Here is a 16,196-nt window from a genome sequence, read left to right on the forward strand (position 1 = left end):
ACTGATCCGGACGATTCTAAATCGCAAACCGGATACGTATTTACATTGAACGGTGGAGCTGTCGGTTGGTGCAGTTCTAAGCAAAGTGTCGTGGCGGGATCTACGTGTGAAGCGGAGTACATAGCTGCTTCGGAAGCAGCAAATGAAGGAGTCTGGATGAAGGAGTTCATATCCGATCTAGGTGTCATACCTAGTGCATCGGGACCAATGAAAATCTTTTGTGACAATACTGGTGCAATTGCCTTAGCAAAGGAATTCAGATTTCACAAGAGAACCAAGCACATCAAAAGACGCTTCAATTCCATCCGGGATTTAGTCCAGGTGGGAGACATAGAAATTTGCAAGATACATACGGATCTGAATGTTGCAGATCCGTTGACTAAGCCTCTTCCACGAGCAAAACATGATCAGCACCAAGACTCCATGGGTGTAAGAATCATTACTGTGTAATCTAGATTATTGACTCTAGTGCAAGTGGGAGACTGAAGGAAATATGCCCTAGAGGCAATAATAAAGTATTAGTTATTTCCTTATATCATGATAAATGTTTATTATTCAAGCTAGAATTGTATTAACCGGAAACATAATACATGTGTGAATACATAGACAAACAGAGTGTCACTAGTATGCCTCTACTTGACTAGCTCGTTGATCAAAGATGGTTATGTTTCCTAGCCATAGACATGAGTTGTCATTTGATTAACGGGATCACTTCATTGGGAGAATGACGTGATTGACTTGACCCATTCCGTTAGCTTAGCACTCGATCATTTAGTATGTTGCTATTGCTTTCTTCATGACTTATACATGTTCCTATGACTATGAGATTATGCAACTCCCGTTTACCGGAGGAACACTTTGTGTGCTACCAAACGTCACAACGTAACTGGGTGATTATAAAGGTGCTCTACAGGTATCTCCAAAGGTACTTGTTGGGTTGGCGTATTTCGAGATTAGGATTTGTCACTCCGATTGTCGGAGAGGTATCTCTGGGCCCACTCGGTAATGCACATCACTATAAGCCTTGCAAGCATTGTAACTAATGAGTTAGTTGCGGGATGATGTATTACGGAACGAGTAAAGAGACTTGCCGGTAGCAAGATTGAACTAGGTATCGAGATACCGACGATCGAATCTCGGGCAAGTAACATACTGATGACAAAGGGAACAACGTATGTTGTTATGCGGTCTGACCGATAAAGATCTTCGTAGAATATGTGGGAACCAATATGAGCATCCAGGTTCCGCTATTGGTTATTGACCGGAGAGGTGTCTCGGTCATGTCTACATAGTTCTCGAACCCGTAGGGTCCGCACGCTTAACGTTACGATGACAGTTATATTATGAGTTTATATGTTTTGATGTACCGAAGGTTGTTCGGAATCCCGGATGTGATCACGGACATGACGAGGAGTCTCGAAATGGTCGAGACATAAAGATTGATATATTGGAAGCCTATGTTTGGACATCGGAAGTGTTCCGGGTGAAATCGGGATTTTTCCGGAGTACCGGGAGGTTACCGGAACCCCCGGTAACTTAATGGGCCTTATTGGGCCTAGGTGGAAGAGAGGAGAGGAGGCTAGGGCAGGGCCGCGCCCCCTTCCCCCCCAGTCCGAATAGGACAAGGAGAGGGGGGCGGCGCCCCCCCCCCCCCCCCTTCCTTCCTCTCCTCCACCTCTTCCCGCTTCCACTCCTAGTCCAACATCGAACGGGGGGAGTCCTACTCCCGGTAGGAGTAGGACTCCTCCTGGCGCGCCTCTACCTCCTAGGCCAGCGGCCTCCCCCTTGCACCTTTATATACGGGGGCAGGGGGGCACCTCTGGACACACAATTGATCTACGATCTTTTAGCCGTGTGCGGTGCCCTCCTCCACCATATTGCACCTTGATAATATCGTAGCGGAGCTTAGGCGAAGCCCTGCGTCGGTAGAACATCATCATCGTCACCACGCCGTCGTGCTGACGAAACTCTCCCTCAACACTCGGCTGGATCGGAGTTCGAGGGACGTCATCGAGCTGAACGTGTGCTGAACTCGGAGGTGCCGTGCGTTCGGTACCTGATCGGTCGGATCGTGAAGACGGACGACTACATCAACCACGTTGTGTTAACGCTTCCGCTTTCGGTCTACGAGGGTACGTGGACAACACTCTCCCCTCTCGTTGCTATGCATCACCATGATCTTGCGTGTGCGTAGAATTTTTTTGAAATTACTACGTTCCCCAACATATATATCATCGCAAAGATACATAACATCATTCAAATATCACTTCACAAAAACAACAAGCAATATGGCGATCATTCGAACACATTTTACAAAAGTGACATCGTCACAAATTTATCCAAGTTAGTCTCATTGAAGCCATGTTACTCTAATGATAGATTAAGATCCAGCTGCAGCACGGGCCGGGTCGGTCCTGCAATTCCGGTGGTCCTGGGTGAAACTAACACTCGGATCCTCTCAATATAAACATCATAACAACATCTGCAAATGTTTAGATTATTAAATGTTACCAGTAGACTAGTAGAAAGAGATCGTGAATGAACCAGAAAAACAGAAAAATGAAGGTGCGTCCGTTCTAAAACTTTGGCCAAGAATAATAGGATAATTGACACATGGATCGCCACGTACCTTATTGAGGCAAAAAAAATCCGCGCTTCATTAAGCTTTCATGTTTGCTAGTACGTAAAATGGAAAAAAGATGTACACAACGTATATGAAAAAATTATACAATTTTATTTAATATCTATCAAAATTATTTAACATGTTATTATATAATGTCGAGCTATCGAGCTAAATCGAGCGAGCGAGTGTTGGCTCATGATCAGCTCGTTTCTTGATCGAGCTACATAAAGTGCTCATTCTCAGCTCATTTCTTTTCAAGTCAAACTCAAGTTGAAACAAAATACAAGTCGATCTTGAGTGGCTTATGAGCCTCGAGCTTTACTTGCAGCCCTAGCCACCACTACTCCAATCCAACCATAGTTTTTATTTTCTTTGGAGGGTCAACGATGGACAGTGTTTGTTTACTGACCCATCTTTTTTCTTTTCATTTCCCTATGTTTTTGGCTAGCTTTCGGGCTTTGTCTCCCTGGACATATTGCACATGTTCTCCCTTAATCCATGGCAGAGTTGTTGCCACTTTTGTAATAACATATATGGACTTGTAGTAGATTGTCATGACCTTTCGTCACAGCTAATGGCTAAATCCTCATGTACATGCATGTGGTGGTAACATGCGGACTGTTCAGATCTTAGCTAGAACACACATTAACTATCATATCATGTCATAATTTTTTATAGGCCACTGCCATGAATAATATATGAAGTACAGAGGACAATTCAAACAATCAAATTTAATTTACTATACCTGCGGCCACCCCTCGGGAATATAATTTATACTTGTTTCTTTTCTTGACACTAATTGATACTTCTTGTTGGACGCGAACCAAGCCAAGTATGTACACCAGCTATCTGAGTTGACAGATGTAAGTTAGCTTAATATTGACTAATAGACCTAAGATGCTAGTCATGAACGAATCCATATCATCTGTCTGTATTTGTAGATGCCGAGTCATCTTGCACTTTTTGTAATCGCCCATTGGCCAACTAGCTATTATTTGCATGGATAAATTGCCTTATATGATATATGTTGCCCACTTTGTTACATTGCAAGATTTCTAAGTGCGCCAAAAGGGTGTCCCTAAAGATGTTTTATCCATAGGTTTTACATTCTTTATTGAGAGATGTTGCACAAAAGCTGTACAATGTTTCAAGTGTACACTACGTGAATTTGGTTATCCTGTTTATTAGATGGACATATCTCAATGCTTAATGGTGACACGCATCTACTCCAAGTTCTTTTGTTCTGGTTAGTCCATTGTTCGAGGTGATAAGCATCTATATTACCATAAGCTAATCAGTGCTTCATCAGCTTTGATAGATATGTACTCTATTTGAACTTTATTTAGAAAATTCTAGATCAGAATATTAGCAAGTAAGATACACATCAGGCTATACAATTACATAAATTCCAATACTAATGCAAGTTGCTGACCGGAAATCCCTTTTGGTGACCGAGCTCCAATGAGGCCTCCAAATTTAAAATTCAAATTTCATCAAAATCCATATTTTTATGTTTCAAAAAATTCTAAAAAAACACAGAAATACATGAAGGCATAACACACATGTGTGTAAATTTTCAGGGCAAGATACGTTGAAATGAGGGATGTGCAAAAAATACAAATCTAGGGCTGTTTAACACATGATACTATTCATCCTCCGAGGCCATAAATTTGTCTTTTTTGTACAGGTCGCAACTCAAGGTATTTCATCATGAATTTTTTACACACATGTGGGTTACATCCTTACATGCATGCATATATATTTTTTGAATTTTTTTTAAACATAAAAGTTTGAATTTTAATTTTTCAAAAATAAAGGGCTCCATGGAGCTCGGCCTCCAAAACGCCATTCTCGTTGCTGACATGTTAAGAACCACTGTAACTTGTATCTCCAAGGACATGGATGCAATTTTCTTTTCTAGCGGTGGTTTTCTTGTATTGCTAAATCCATAGAGCATGTGGCTCTGTTGTAGAAAGTTAATTAAATGGATTTTTCAGCCGCCAAAAAAAATTGAACGGATTTTCAACTTCTTGGTTTAATGTTTGGGGATCCATATCGAAATTTACCCTCTATTGGGCCAGACTTTGCGAGTAAAACCAATATCATAAATGCAAGCTAATTAAATGGATGTTAACCTTTTCATAACTGGTATAGCTACATGCTCTAATTTAATTAATGTGACGTGATCTTACCATAGTAATATTATTATGCAGTGCACAACTAGCAAGTCGACTAAAGATTCATAATATTACCACATGAAGGACTTCATTAACCGTCATTTATAAACTGTACATCTGTAGATCAGATGATTTGGAGATATTCTCTTGATGGCACATCCACATCATGTTATCTATACCACGGGCTGAGCATTGAGATCTATGTGTCCAATGGATAAGAAACTAAGATACAAGCACCGCATCTATGTAGCATCAATAGAGATTGATGCACTTGACATACTGTCCACACCCATAATATATGATGGCATACAGGTCCATCCATACAATAAGAGCTACTTATTTGGCCTATGGATGCCGACATAAAGAGAAGATCCGTTAACATATACTAACAGACAAAACAATATGGCTTCAATTTGACTATCTTGGGTCTTTTCGTCAATTTTAAGCTTACATGCATGGGTCAAGTAGATAATCATGACCTTTCACAAATCTAAATACCTTGTGTTTAAGTATACACTATATGAATTTGTCTATTTATTAGATGCACATATCTAAATACTTAAAGTGGCCCATGTATATTCCAAATTATTATGTTCTACATATATGGTATAATTTACTATTGCTTGTTAGTTCATTCTTTGATGAGATAAGCATTTATATAACCATAAGAACCATAAACTTACCAATATTTAGAAATTATAGTGAATTTAGATAGTTGGCTTGTGAGACATCCTTATGCGGATAAAAAAACCATACCTAATCCTGACATGGAAAACTAGTCATGTTACATCCTTAGTTGGATTACAGGTCTAAGTTGCATAGGGTGTTAAAAAGTCTAAAACAACACTAATTAAAGGCCCAAGAGAAACCCACCAGAGGTGGGCACTAGCACTCCAAGCATTCTATATATAGGATACATCTACCCTCTTATTTTCTCACAAAACACAACGAGATACAACTCCCCCCCCCCCCTCAACTAGCCCATTCAGTTCTCTCTTTTCCACTTCTTGCACATAATCATCTCCATGGCTAGTCCATTCGGTGTCTTGGTTTGTCTACTCATAGTGCTACCACAAATCCTTGCTATTTCTAGCCCCATCGACAAGATTGCACCTCTTAAGACATGTCAGTTCCCTTGTATGACCGAGGTTAACTTGCATTTGTTCTTGCACCAATTCGTCGACGGGCCAAACAACCCAAATCGCAATGAGGAAACCTTACTCCAAGCAAGTTTTCCTTTTGGGTTTGGGACGACGATAGTTCATGACTGGACTCTTACCGAGACAACAAATTCCAGAGACACGGTTGTTGCACGTGTACAAGGTGTGCATGTCCAGGCTGGTTTAACCAAGCCTAACAGATGGTACACGACTCATAACATAGAGTTTCAGCAAGGAAGGTAATATGTTTCGCTACTTTTCAATATCTAAGTATATTTCATGAGTTCTTTGCCTGCAACATTAAATTTATGTCCTTACCTGTACTATATTTGTAGCCAAAGATTTCACACACCTTACTAGTGTATAGACACATATTAATAAGTGTGCATTTGTCAAACTCTACATGCACTTCTGACCCTATGACGGAACTTTCTATTTTGAACATGAAACAGGTTTGCGGGGTCCACCCTTCAAGTGATGGGTATAACCGCAGGTTTGGAAAGTGGGCAGTGGTCTATTGTCGGCGGAACTGGTCAATTCATTATGGCACAGGGTATAATAAGTTTCACAAATCATCCGGCCTCTACTTTTGAAGATGGTATTAAAGAACTCAATATTCGTGTACGCTTCACAAGGGATATTACACAAGCCGTAAGTATAATATTATGAGTTTATATTCAAATTCTTGTGCTCTATCTGTTGAAGGGAAATGGATTGTACCGTACATATTATCCTACTGAAACTGCATTACATTAAGATATTTGTCGACATTCAAGTGCAAATGCATTAGCCATATTTAACTAAATCAAATGCTTGTTGAATGTTTTGTGCATTTAGTTTATAGGGTGTTGCATATCAAGTAATGAAGCTTTATGTACAAATGCTTGACATGACACTAGCCATGGTTTCACTTTTCGCTGCAGGCTTGAGGTGCATCTCGTCCGTTGAAAGACTAGTGCCAATGTCAGTAATTTGACGGGGAAATGTGTTTGCACTTTGCTTGTAGTGTGATGGATCATTGTTGTGGTCTGACTGTGTCATTAGAGTATGCGTTAGCATACCCTCTTTCTATCTTTCACTCAAAATATCATGTGGGTTTCTCGCACGGTGCATATCCAGTCCATAATCTGTGTCAACCCATCTGTTTGTTGGTGTCTATGTAATGTCTTGGTTATGATGTGGAATAATGGAGCTTGTTTGTTTGAGAAAGTGTTATACCCACATAATTATATTATTTGTGTTAATCATGAGACAAGCATATATGAAAATTTAAAGCAAAATAAATTAATGAACACAAGACCACCGTTATTCATACACTTAACAGTGTCTATCCCAAAAGAAGTTTACCTCAAGGACCATAAGAGCCCCATTGTTTTCCACAACGTCTAGAATAATTGCCAATAAAGATATCACACAGGCGGCCATGACATAATGCAATCATATAAAAATGATAGCCATGTTATTTGGTAGCATCGACAGATGCATATACATGTCTTGTACTCTTTTTACAAATACACAAAAGATTTGTGCATTGATGTATTGCAAGGGGACAAATTGATGCATGTTATAGAATTGAGGCTCTTAACCACAAGGACCTAGGCTCGACCTTGACTCGAACAAGGCAGGGCTATAACGGTTGTACTTCCTCCATAAAGAAATATAAAAGTGTTTAGGGAGAGCGGCGTTACTGAGATGGGCGGCATCTGAACATGTTATCTTGGTCATACGTCCAACTCCAGGGATTTGCGCTAGTGGGTCCATGGCAGGAAATACGGGTGGAAGAAATTGACGTTGACTGGCGGTATACGGGGATGAACAGTGATGTACGCCAGCGCCCGGGCTCGTCTTTTTGAAATGCACATTACGCTGACGAGCCGAGCCGTCGATCGGGTCCGTCACGAGAACTTGACCCAAGGATCAGAAACGTAATCGCGCCATCTGCTGCTTAGAGCATCTCCAACAGCCGCGCAACACGCGACGCGCTAAAAGTCATAATACAGCGCCGGGTGAGCCAGGTTTTGCGCGCGGCGGTGCTCTGGTTCCAGCGGCCGCCGCAAAATAAAGCGCGCCCGAGCCGCTCCAGGAGGCGTGCTATATTTTATTTTTTTTCTTGTGGAGAACAGTGATAGTTCGGCACATAGCCTGCTTCTACGATACAAAATGTGTACATAATTCATAGTCTTCTCCTACAATAGATAGTTTATATAGTTCTACGATATAAAAAAGACGGAAAACAACAACTACTCATCATTCTCCGACTCGGACTCTGCCTCGGTGATGTCCTCCTCTGGCGTTGGAGCGTAGGCGTCAAGGAACCGCTTGTCGCGGGAGTCATAGGATGACGCATCTCCTAGCGCGATGTTGTATTTAGCGACCGCCTTCCGTGTTCGTTTGTCCTCGCGATAGGCGGCTCGCTCCTTCCTCCTCTCCTCCCTCTCCGCCCTCCTCTCGGCAAAGAACTGTTCCTCGTTGATGATATCTTGCGGGAAGTGTTGCCTTCACAGTGCCATGGCTTTCTCGTCCATCTCGGCCAGGCTGAGACGGCGCTCCCGCCTCCGGTTTTTGCGCCGATCCTCGTTGGTGATAAGCCGCGGGAAAGGAGCCAACTCCTGTGCCCGCTCCGGCGTCGCCACGTTGGTGAAGTTCATGTCCCAACGGGACCGCCGGAGGCGCCATGCCGCAGCGTCGTACGCGCGGGCGCCATCCTGGGGGGTGTCGAAGGTTCCAAGGCCGAGGCGCACGCCGCCTAACCGGATCGAGGCGGAGTAGGTGCCGGACGATCGCACGCGGACGCCGCGGTAGCCCGAAGCTCCACGACGGCGAGGCGGCATGGTGGCGCAGTGGTGTCGTGTCGACGGCGAGGAGAGAAAGCGCTAGAGGGAGCGAGAGAGAGCGGCAGAGGGTGCTGCAATTTATAGACGCGTCGGACGCGGTGCGCCAAATGTAGCGCGCGAGCCACCGCCTTTTCCCCCGCGCGCACGCTAGTTTCCCGCCACCGCTGGAGCGCGCGAAAACGTCCCGCGCACACTAAAAAGCCAGTTTACCGCGCGTGCGCTAATTTTCCGCCACGGCTGGAGCGCGGGAAAACGTCCCGCGCGCGCTAAAATGCCAGTTTACCCCGCGCGCGCCTTTTGACGCGGCTGTTGGAGATGCTCTTAGACACGCGCCGTCTGCTGCAGGGCCAACCAGCGGCCAATACGTCTCCTGACAGACCCCCACCACTCAAACAACCACAATTCCTTTTTCCTAATTTACAGAATATATTTTTGCCTTGCCTTATCCAGCGGACTGCTGCTGTTCCACACTCCATAGCCTCTCCTCGTACAGCTCCGTGAAAGATGATTCCGACGAGGTGAGGTCTGCCGCTCGGCGCCGTAGCTAGCGGCCAGACGGGAGCTGTCGCGGCTAGCGCCGCCCGCCTCCGGCCTGCTGCGCCGCGTGGGGCAGTGGCCTTGACTGAAGGCAAGATGGGGTCCGTGCAAGCTAGCTCCGCTCGCTTCAGCCGCGCTGCCCCTCACGGGGCTGTATCCTTGGCCGGTGGGAAGACGGGGCCCGTCGCGGCTAGCACCGCCCGCGTCCGGCGCGTCCAAGGCTGTGGCCGACCCGCTCCCTCGTAGAAGGTGGAACCACAGCGCGTGCACCCAGTCGGCGGGCGCGGCCGTGGCCGGTGGCGAGATGCCACGGGAGGTCGTTGGGTCACACTTGAAGAAGCGTGAGCTCGATGCATCTCAACAGGCAAAGGTGATTCTAGTTGCTTGCTTCTATCTGTCTACTGTACTAGCTAACCAGCTCTCACTTATCCACGTATTGACATATGTACTGTACTGTACTTCTATGTATTGTATGTTGGGGCAAAATAAGCCATGCTCTGCCGAGGTGACCGACGTAGGGCGCGCCAGGTCTGGTCCGGCAAGGGTGTGGGCATGGGCATGTGTGTTTAGTCTGAGCTGCGCCGGTCTGTGGCTGGGCCTGCGATCGTGCAGCGATAGATGCCCAGGTCTCGCGGATGAGTAGGTTGCTCACGTTGGTGGGAGACCGGGTAGCCAGGGCGTAGAGTGAAGTCTATTTTGAACCTTGAATTCATACGCCTCGTTCAAATTGAACCCTAACCTTCAAATCCCTGAAGTCTGCACCCTGTAGTCACTGATCCCGGTCTATCTCAACCCTTAACCCGTTAGACCATGTTTGGCTCGCTAGGAAAATGATGATCCCAGCCGGGATCAATCTCTGCTGTCACTGAATAGACGGGTCCATGTAGTTGCAGATCACCGGCAAACACGAACGAGAGGTTGAAGACAGGGTTTTGCGCTGCGTAACAACTTGCAGCTTTTCTGTTTCTGTTCTTATTTATCTGAACCCCAGTTGGAGCTCCTGAAAAACAGCAAAGACATGGTCGTGCTCGTCGAGCTTACAGGTCGTGCCATCCCACGACGCTCCGACGTGCATGAGCCCTACTTGCTCGCGGCGAGGAATGCGTGATCCATGCCATTCCATGGCTATCCCTACGGCGAGCTGAAGACTAGCTAACTACCTAACAGAACGCTAACAGAAACTGAACTCGTACGTGTACAGGCACACGCTGACGGTCAGTGTTATTCAGAGAAGTGTAAACTGAACTAACTGAAAATACTGAGCTAACTGAAGATAGCAACAGTGCAGCTGATTATCTGACAAATCACCCCCTAATCTGCTGCACCTGTGTGATCCCAAGCCTGTGTCGGAGCTCACTGAACTGTGTTCTGCCCAGCGACTTAGTGAGGATATCAGTGATCTGATCACCTGTTCTTACATGCTCAACATCCACTCTGCCCAGCTCAACACACTCTCGAATATAGTGATACCTGAGATCAATGTGTTTACTTCGCTCATGATGGACTGGGTTTTTCTGAGCTCAATAGCTGACTTGTTGTTGATCTTCAGCTTAACTTTCTGAACTCCATCGCCGAGCATCTCCGCAAGCAGTCTGCTCAACCACACAGCCTGTGTAGCTGCTGTTGCTCCTGCTATGTATTCTGCCTCACAAGATGACAGTGCCACAATCTTCTGTTTCTGAGATGACCAAGTGATCACTCCCGATCCAAGGAAGAAAACAACTCCGGTGGTGCTCTTGCGATCATTGAGATCACCAGCATGGTCACTGTCACTGTAGCCTGTCAACACATCCTTCTCTCCTTTCCTGAAGAAACAACCAAGGCCAAGTGTACCTTTGATGTAACGCAGAAGCTGCTTCACAGCAATCCAGTGTTCCTTCCCAGGTGATTCCATGAACCTGCTGAGAATTCCTACCGCATATGAAATGTCAGTCCTCGTGTTTACCAGGTATCTCAGGCTGCCAATCAAACTGCGGTACTCTGTTGAGTCTACTGCCTGACCAGTGTTTTTCTTCAGTTTCAGACGATTCTCCATCGGCGTGCTGCACGAGTTGCAGTCACGCATACCTGCATCCTCCAGGATCTTTGCTGCATAGCTTGACTGACACACCGTGATCCCATCATCCTCTTGCTTCACCTCAATTCCCAGGTAATAGCTGACGAGACCCAGATCAGTCATCTGAAAAAGCTCTTGCATCTGTTTCTTGAAGCGTTCAATGGCTTCTGCCTCTGTGCCCGTGATTATCAGATCATCCACATACACCCCAACCAGCAAAAACCCATCTTTGTCTTCCCGCCTGTACAACGCATGATCGAGCTGGCAGCGCTTGAAACCAAGTGCATGGAGTGTGGCGTCCAGCTTTGCATTCCATCACTAGTAGAAAACAGGGCTTTGGTCACAGGGCAATATTAATATTAGTCCCAGTTCAGTCACGAACCGGGACTAATGTGAGCATTGGTCCCGGTTCGTGTGGCTAAGGCATTAGTCCCGGTTTGAGACACGAACCGGGACTAAAGGGCATGGCACCCTTTAGTCCCGGTTCGTGTAATCTTTAGTCCCGGTTTGAGACACGAACCGGGACTAAAGGGTGCCATGCCCTTTAGTCCCGGTTCGTGTCTCAAACCGGGACTAAAGGGCTCATTTTCAAACTCCCCCCCCCCCCCCCCGTGGATCGCCTTTTCGGTTTTGTAAAAAGCAAAAGAAAATGATAAAAACTTCAAAAATTAAAATCCTTCCAGATGTAGTTATGTTACTACATGTACTAGTTAGGAAAATTTAAAAACTTAAATTTGGACATGTTTTGCAAAAAGTGTAGGGAAAATGTAAAACAGCTATAACTTTTGCATACGATGTCAGAAAAAACGTATAATATATCAAAATGTTCAGCATGAAAATCCGCATCCGATTTTGACCGCCTACAGCCTGTTTGCAAATTTTTAGAATCCTCAAATTCTAAAAGGAAAAAAAGTTATGCACAAATTTCTGTTTTTTTTGAATTTTTGTTAAATCTGGTCAAACTACTTATTCAAGAAGTATTAGTGTTACTAAATAATTATTCAAGAATATTAGTCTTACTAAATAATTATTTCAGTTTTTTTGAATTTTGGTCAAATCTGGTCAAACTATGGTCAAACAATGGTCAAACTAATTATTCAAGAAATATTAGTGTTACTAAATAATTGTTTCAGTTTTTTGAATTTTGGTCAAATCTGGTCAAACTGTGGTCAAACTATGGTCAAACTACTTATTTAAGAAATACTAGTGTTACTAAATAGTTATTGTTTTTTAGAACAATAGTTTCAAACTCAAACAGTGAAATGTGTGACTTCATGCTCAAGCTAAATTCCTGAGGGTTAATAGTATTGACATCTTACTATTGTGAGGAAAACAACAAGTGCAGACTTGGAAACGAGGGAGAATAGAACCCGGAAGTTAAGCGTGCTCAGGCTGGAGTAGTGAGAGGATGGGTGACCGTCCGGGAAGTTAGATGATTTGGAATGATGAGGGGTGATTAGAGATTAGAGGTTAAATTGAGCAGTGATGAGGGGTGATTAGAGATTAGAGGTTAAATAATTCAGAACTTTGAAAATAAAAAAAATTGAAATTTTTTTGGAAAAAAATAATAAAATTTTATTTAGTCCCGGTTGGTGTTACCAACCGGGACTAAAGGTGGAGCTCCAGGCTGCGGCCACGTGGACGGCCTTTAGTCCCGGTTCGTGTAAGAACCGGGACTAAAGGGGGAGGCTTTAGTAATGACCCTTTAGTCCCGGTTTCAGAACCGGGACTAAAGGCCCTTTTCTACTAGTGCATGCGCGAGGAGCCTGACAAAGACCGTACAGAGCGTTCTGCAGCTTGAGCATGCAGTGTGTGTTGTTGCTGTCGACAAAACCTGCGGGCTGGTGAACATACACCTCTTCCTGGAGATCTCCATTGAGGAACGCGAAGCGCACATCCATGTGATGTACACCCCAGCTCCAGTGAGCCGCCACGGCCAACAGTAGCCGCACTGTCTCCAGACGAGCGACAGGTGCAAAGACCTCATCAAAATCCACTCCCTGCCGCTGTGCATATCCCTTCGCGACCAAACGAGCCTTGTGCTTTATGATCTTGCCTTCCGGATCGCGCTTGACCTTGAAAACCCACTTCAGTCCAATGGCGCGGTGGCCGGCGGGCAGCGTGGCCGGGACCCAGGTGTCGTTGGAACGAATCGACTCCATCTCCGCCTGCATTGCGCTGAGCCAAGCAGGTTCGTCCAGAGCCTCCTGAACAGACGCGGGCTGCTCTGCTGCAGAGAGACAGAGCCCGCTGTACTCCAGAGTGCATGCCGGCGCGTGGTCGATGACGTACTCCATAGACGTGAAGCGGACGGGCACCCCCTCGGTGTCGAAATCCTCGCCGGTGGGCGGCGTCACCCACCCGTCATCTGAGTCGTAGGGAGTAGCTGGTGTGGACGGGCTTGAGCCCACCGAGGCCGGCGTGTTCGACGCGCTCTGCGTGTCCGCGGCGGATCCACCAGACGAGGGCGTCCGCGGCGTGCTTGGAGCAAGCGGTGATCCTGGCGCAGCTGGTGTTGTCGGGGCGCTAGGTGGCGTCGCCGGGTCCGGCAACACGGAGTAGGTCGTGGTTGTGGGCACGCCCGCGTCGGAGTACACGACCGTGAACTCATGGGCACGCTCCGAGTCGCCACCGTCCTTGCTCCAGTCCCAGCGCCGGTCTTCTTCGAAGCGCACATCGCGCGTGATGTACAGGCGCTTGCCGATCGGGTCGTACACCCGATAGCCCTTGGTGCCCGCCTCATAGCCCAGGAATATGCCCGGCCGCGACTTGTCCGCCAGCTTGGTCACGCTGGGGCCGACGAGCTTGACGTGCGCGACGCAGCCGAAAGTGCGGAAGTAGTCGACCGTCGGCTTCTTCTTGCGCCAGGCCTCATAGGGTGTCATGCCCTGCAGACTCTTCGTCGGTGAACGGTTGAGGATGTGCACCGCCGTGCGCACCGCCTCGCCCCAGAACGTGCTCGGCACGCCCATGCTTTTCATCAGGCTGCGAGCCATCTCGACCACGGACTGGTTGCGGCGCTCGACGACGCCATTCTGTTGTGGAGAATACGGAGTCGTCGTGTTCCTTAGAATGCCGAGCTCCTCGCAGTACGCGGTGAACTCGTTCGAGTTGAACTCCCCGCCGCGGTCGGTGCGGAACGCTCTGAGCTTTGCGCCGCACTGTGTCTCCGCGGCCGCCTTGATCTTTCTGAAGAATTTGAACGCCTCGTCCTTGCTCCTGAGCACTTCCAACCACATGTATCTACTGTGATCATCAATGATGAGCAGAAAGTACTTGTTACCAGACGTGGTCGCCGACGTGATGGGCCCGCAGAGGTTGCCGTGGACGAGCTCAAGCCCCTGCTCCGCGCGGTACGCTGACGCGCGCGGGAACGGCGTGCGGTGCATCTTTCTGAGTGTGCAGCCCTCGCAGAACTGTTCGACATGCTGAATCGCCGGCATGCCTCGCACCATCCCCTTCACGCCAAGATCGTGCAGCGCCCGGAAGTGGAGGTGGCCGAAGCGTCCGTGCCAGCGCCATGCTGCGTCGCCGCCGTGCGCCAGGAGGCACACAGGCGCAGCCATGTTCAGAGCCACGGCGTAGAGCCGGTTGCTCGTCCGCTGCACCCGTGCCAAAAGCACGCGCTGCCTGTCATAGAGGCAGAGCACGCCGTCCTCGATCACGGATGAAAGGATCGATATAGTTGACTAGAGGGGGGGTGAATAGGCAACTAACAATTTTTTTTGGCTTTTCTTTACCAAATTAAACTTTGCATCAAAATAGGTTGTCTAGATATGCAACTAAGTGAACAACCTATATGATGCAATGACAACAAGCACGCAAGCAAGTAAGAGATATAACCCGAGTAAACTTGCGAAAGTAAAGGAACGAGATAACCAAGAGTGGAGCCGGTGAAGACCAGGATGTGTTACCGAAGTTCCTTCCTTTTGAAGGGAAGTACGTCTCCGTTGGAGCGGTGTGGAGGCACAATGCTCCCCAAGAAGCCACTAGGGCCACCGTATTCTCCTCACGCCCTCACACAATGCGAGATGTTGTGATTCCACTATTGGTGCCCTTGAAGGCGGCGCCGGACATTTACAAACAAGGTTGGGGCAATCTCCACAACTTAATTGGAGGCTCCCAACGACACCACAAACCTTCACCACAATGGACTATGGCTCCGCGGTGACCTCAACCATCTAGGGTGCTCAAACACCCAAGAGTAACAAGATCCGCTAGGGATAAGTGGGGGGAATCAAATTTCTCTTGGTGGAAGTGTAGATCGTGGCCTTCTCAACCAATCCCGAGCAAATCAACAATTTTGATTGGCTAGGGAGAGAGATCGGGCGAAAATGGAGCTTGGAGCAACAATGGAGCTTTTGGGGAAAAGAGGTGAGTCAACTTTGGGGAAGAAGACCCCCTTATATAGTGGGGGGAACAAACCAACCGTTACCCCACTTCTGCCCCGCAGAGAGCGGTACTACCGCTGTGCCAGTGGTACTACCGCTTGCCACTATAAGCGGTACTACCGCTCCTCATCGCGGTACTACCGCTTGGCCCACAGCGGTAGTACCGTGGTGGGAGGGCGGTACTACCGCATACGAGTGGTACTACGGCCCCCCACAGCCGCGGCCAGTACCGTAAAACCCGACACGAAAAAGGAGCCCTTGAATCGAGGCGGTACTAGCACGAGACCACCGCGGTACTACGGCTGGGGGCTACTAGCGGTACTACTGCTCTGGAGCGGTACTACCGCTCCCAGAGCGGTACTACCGCTTGTGGCACCCAAGCGGTACTACCGCTCCGTCCCGCGGTACTACCGCTGGG

The 16,196-nt window shown here is 47.2% G+C and overlaps 2 protein-coding genes across 2 annotated transcripts; one reads left to right on the forward strand and one right to left on the reverse strand.

The window, feature by feature from the left end:
* The first annotated feature begins 5,753 nt into the window (after positions 1–5,753).
* LOC109737839 (dirigent protein 5-like) lies at positions 5,754–7,270 on the forward strand. The gene is made up of 3 exons (XM_020296966.4): positions 5,754–6,199; positions 6,413–6,611; positions 6,884–7,270. Exons 1-3 carry the CDS (start codon positions 5,826–5,828, stop codon positions 6,887–6,889), a joined length of 579 nt encoding a protein of 192 aa, XP_020152555.1. The 5' UTR covers positions 5,754–5,825; the 3' UTR covers positions 6,890–7,270.
* Positions 7,271–8,458: 1,188 nt separating this feature from the next.
* Positions 8,459–8,791, reverse strand: LOC109737837 (ethylene-responsive transcription factor 13-like). The gene has a single exon (XM_020296964.1). The coding sequence runs from the start codon at positions 8,789–8,791 to the stop codon at positions 8,459–8,461; it is 333 nt and encodes a 110-aa protein (XP_020152553.1).
* Between the last annotated feature and the right edge of the window lie 7,405 nt (positions 8,792–16,196).

This window comes from Aegilops tauschii, chromosome 7 (genome assembly GCF_002575655.3).
Source record: "Aegilops tauschii subsp. strangulata cultivar AL8/78 chromosome 7, Aet v6.0, whole genome shotgun sequence".
Classification (NCBI taxonomy): domain Eukaryota; kingdom Viridiplantae; phylum Streptophyta; class Magnoliopsida; order Poales; family Poaceae; genus Aegilops; species Aegilops tauschii.

Excerpts from the sequence above, each read along its gene's own strand:
- LOC109737837 (XM_020296964.1), bottom strand. The coding sequence starts at position 8,791 with ATGCCGCCTCGCCGTCGTGGAGCTTCGGGCTACCGCGGCGTCCGCGTG.
- LOC109737839 (XM_020296966.4), top strand. The coding sequence starts at position 5,826 with ATGGCTAGTCCATTCGGTGTCTTGGTTTGTCTACTCATAGTGCTACCA. Across the intron at positions 6,200-6,412 it reads ATAGAGTTTCAGCAAGGAAG|GTTTGCGGGGTCCACCCTTC; the intron begins GTAATATGTTTC and ends AACATGAAACAG.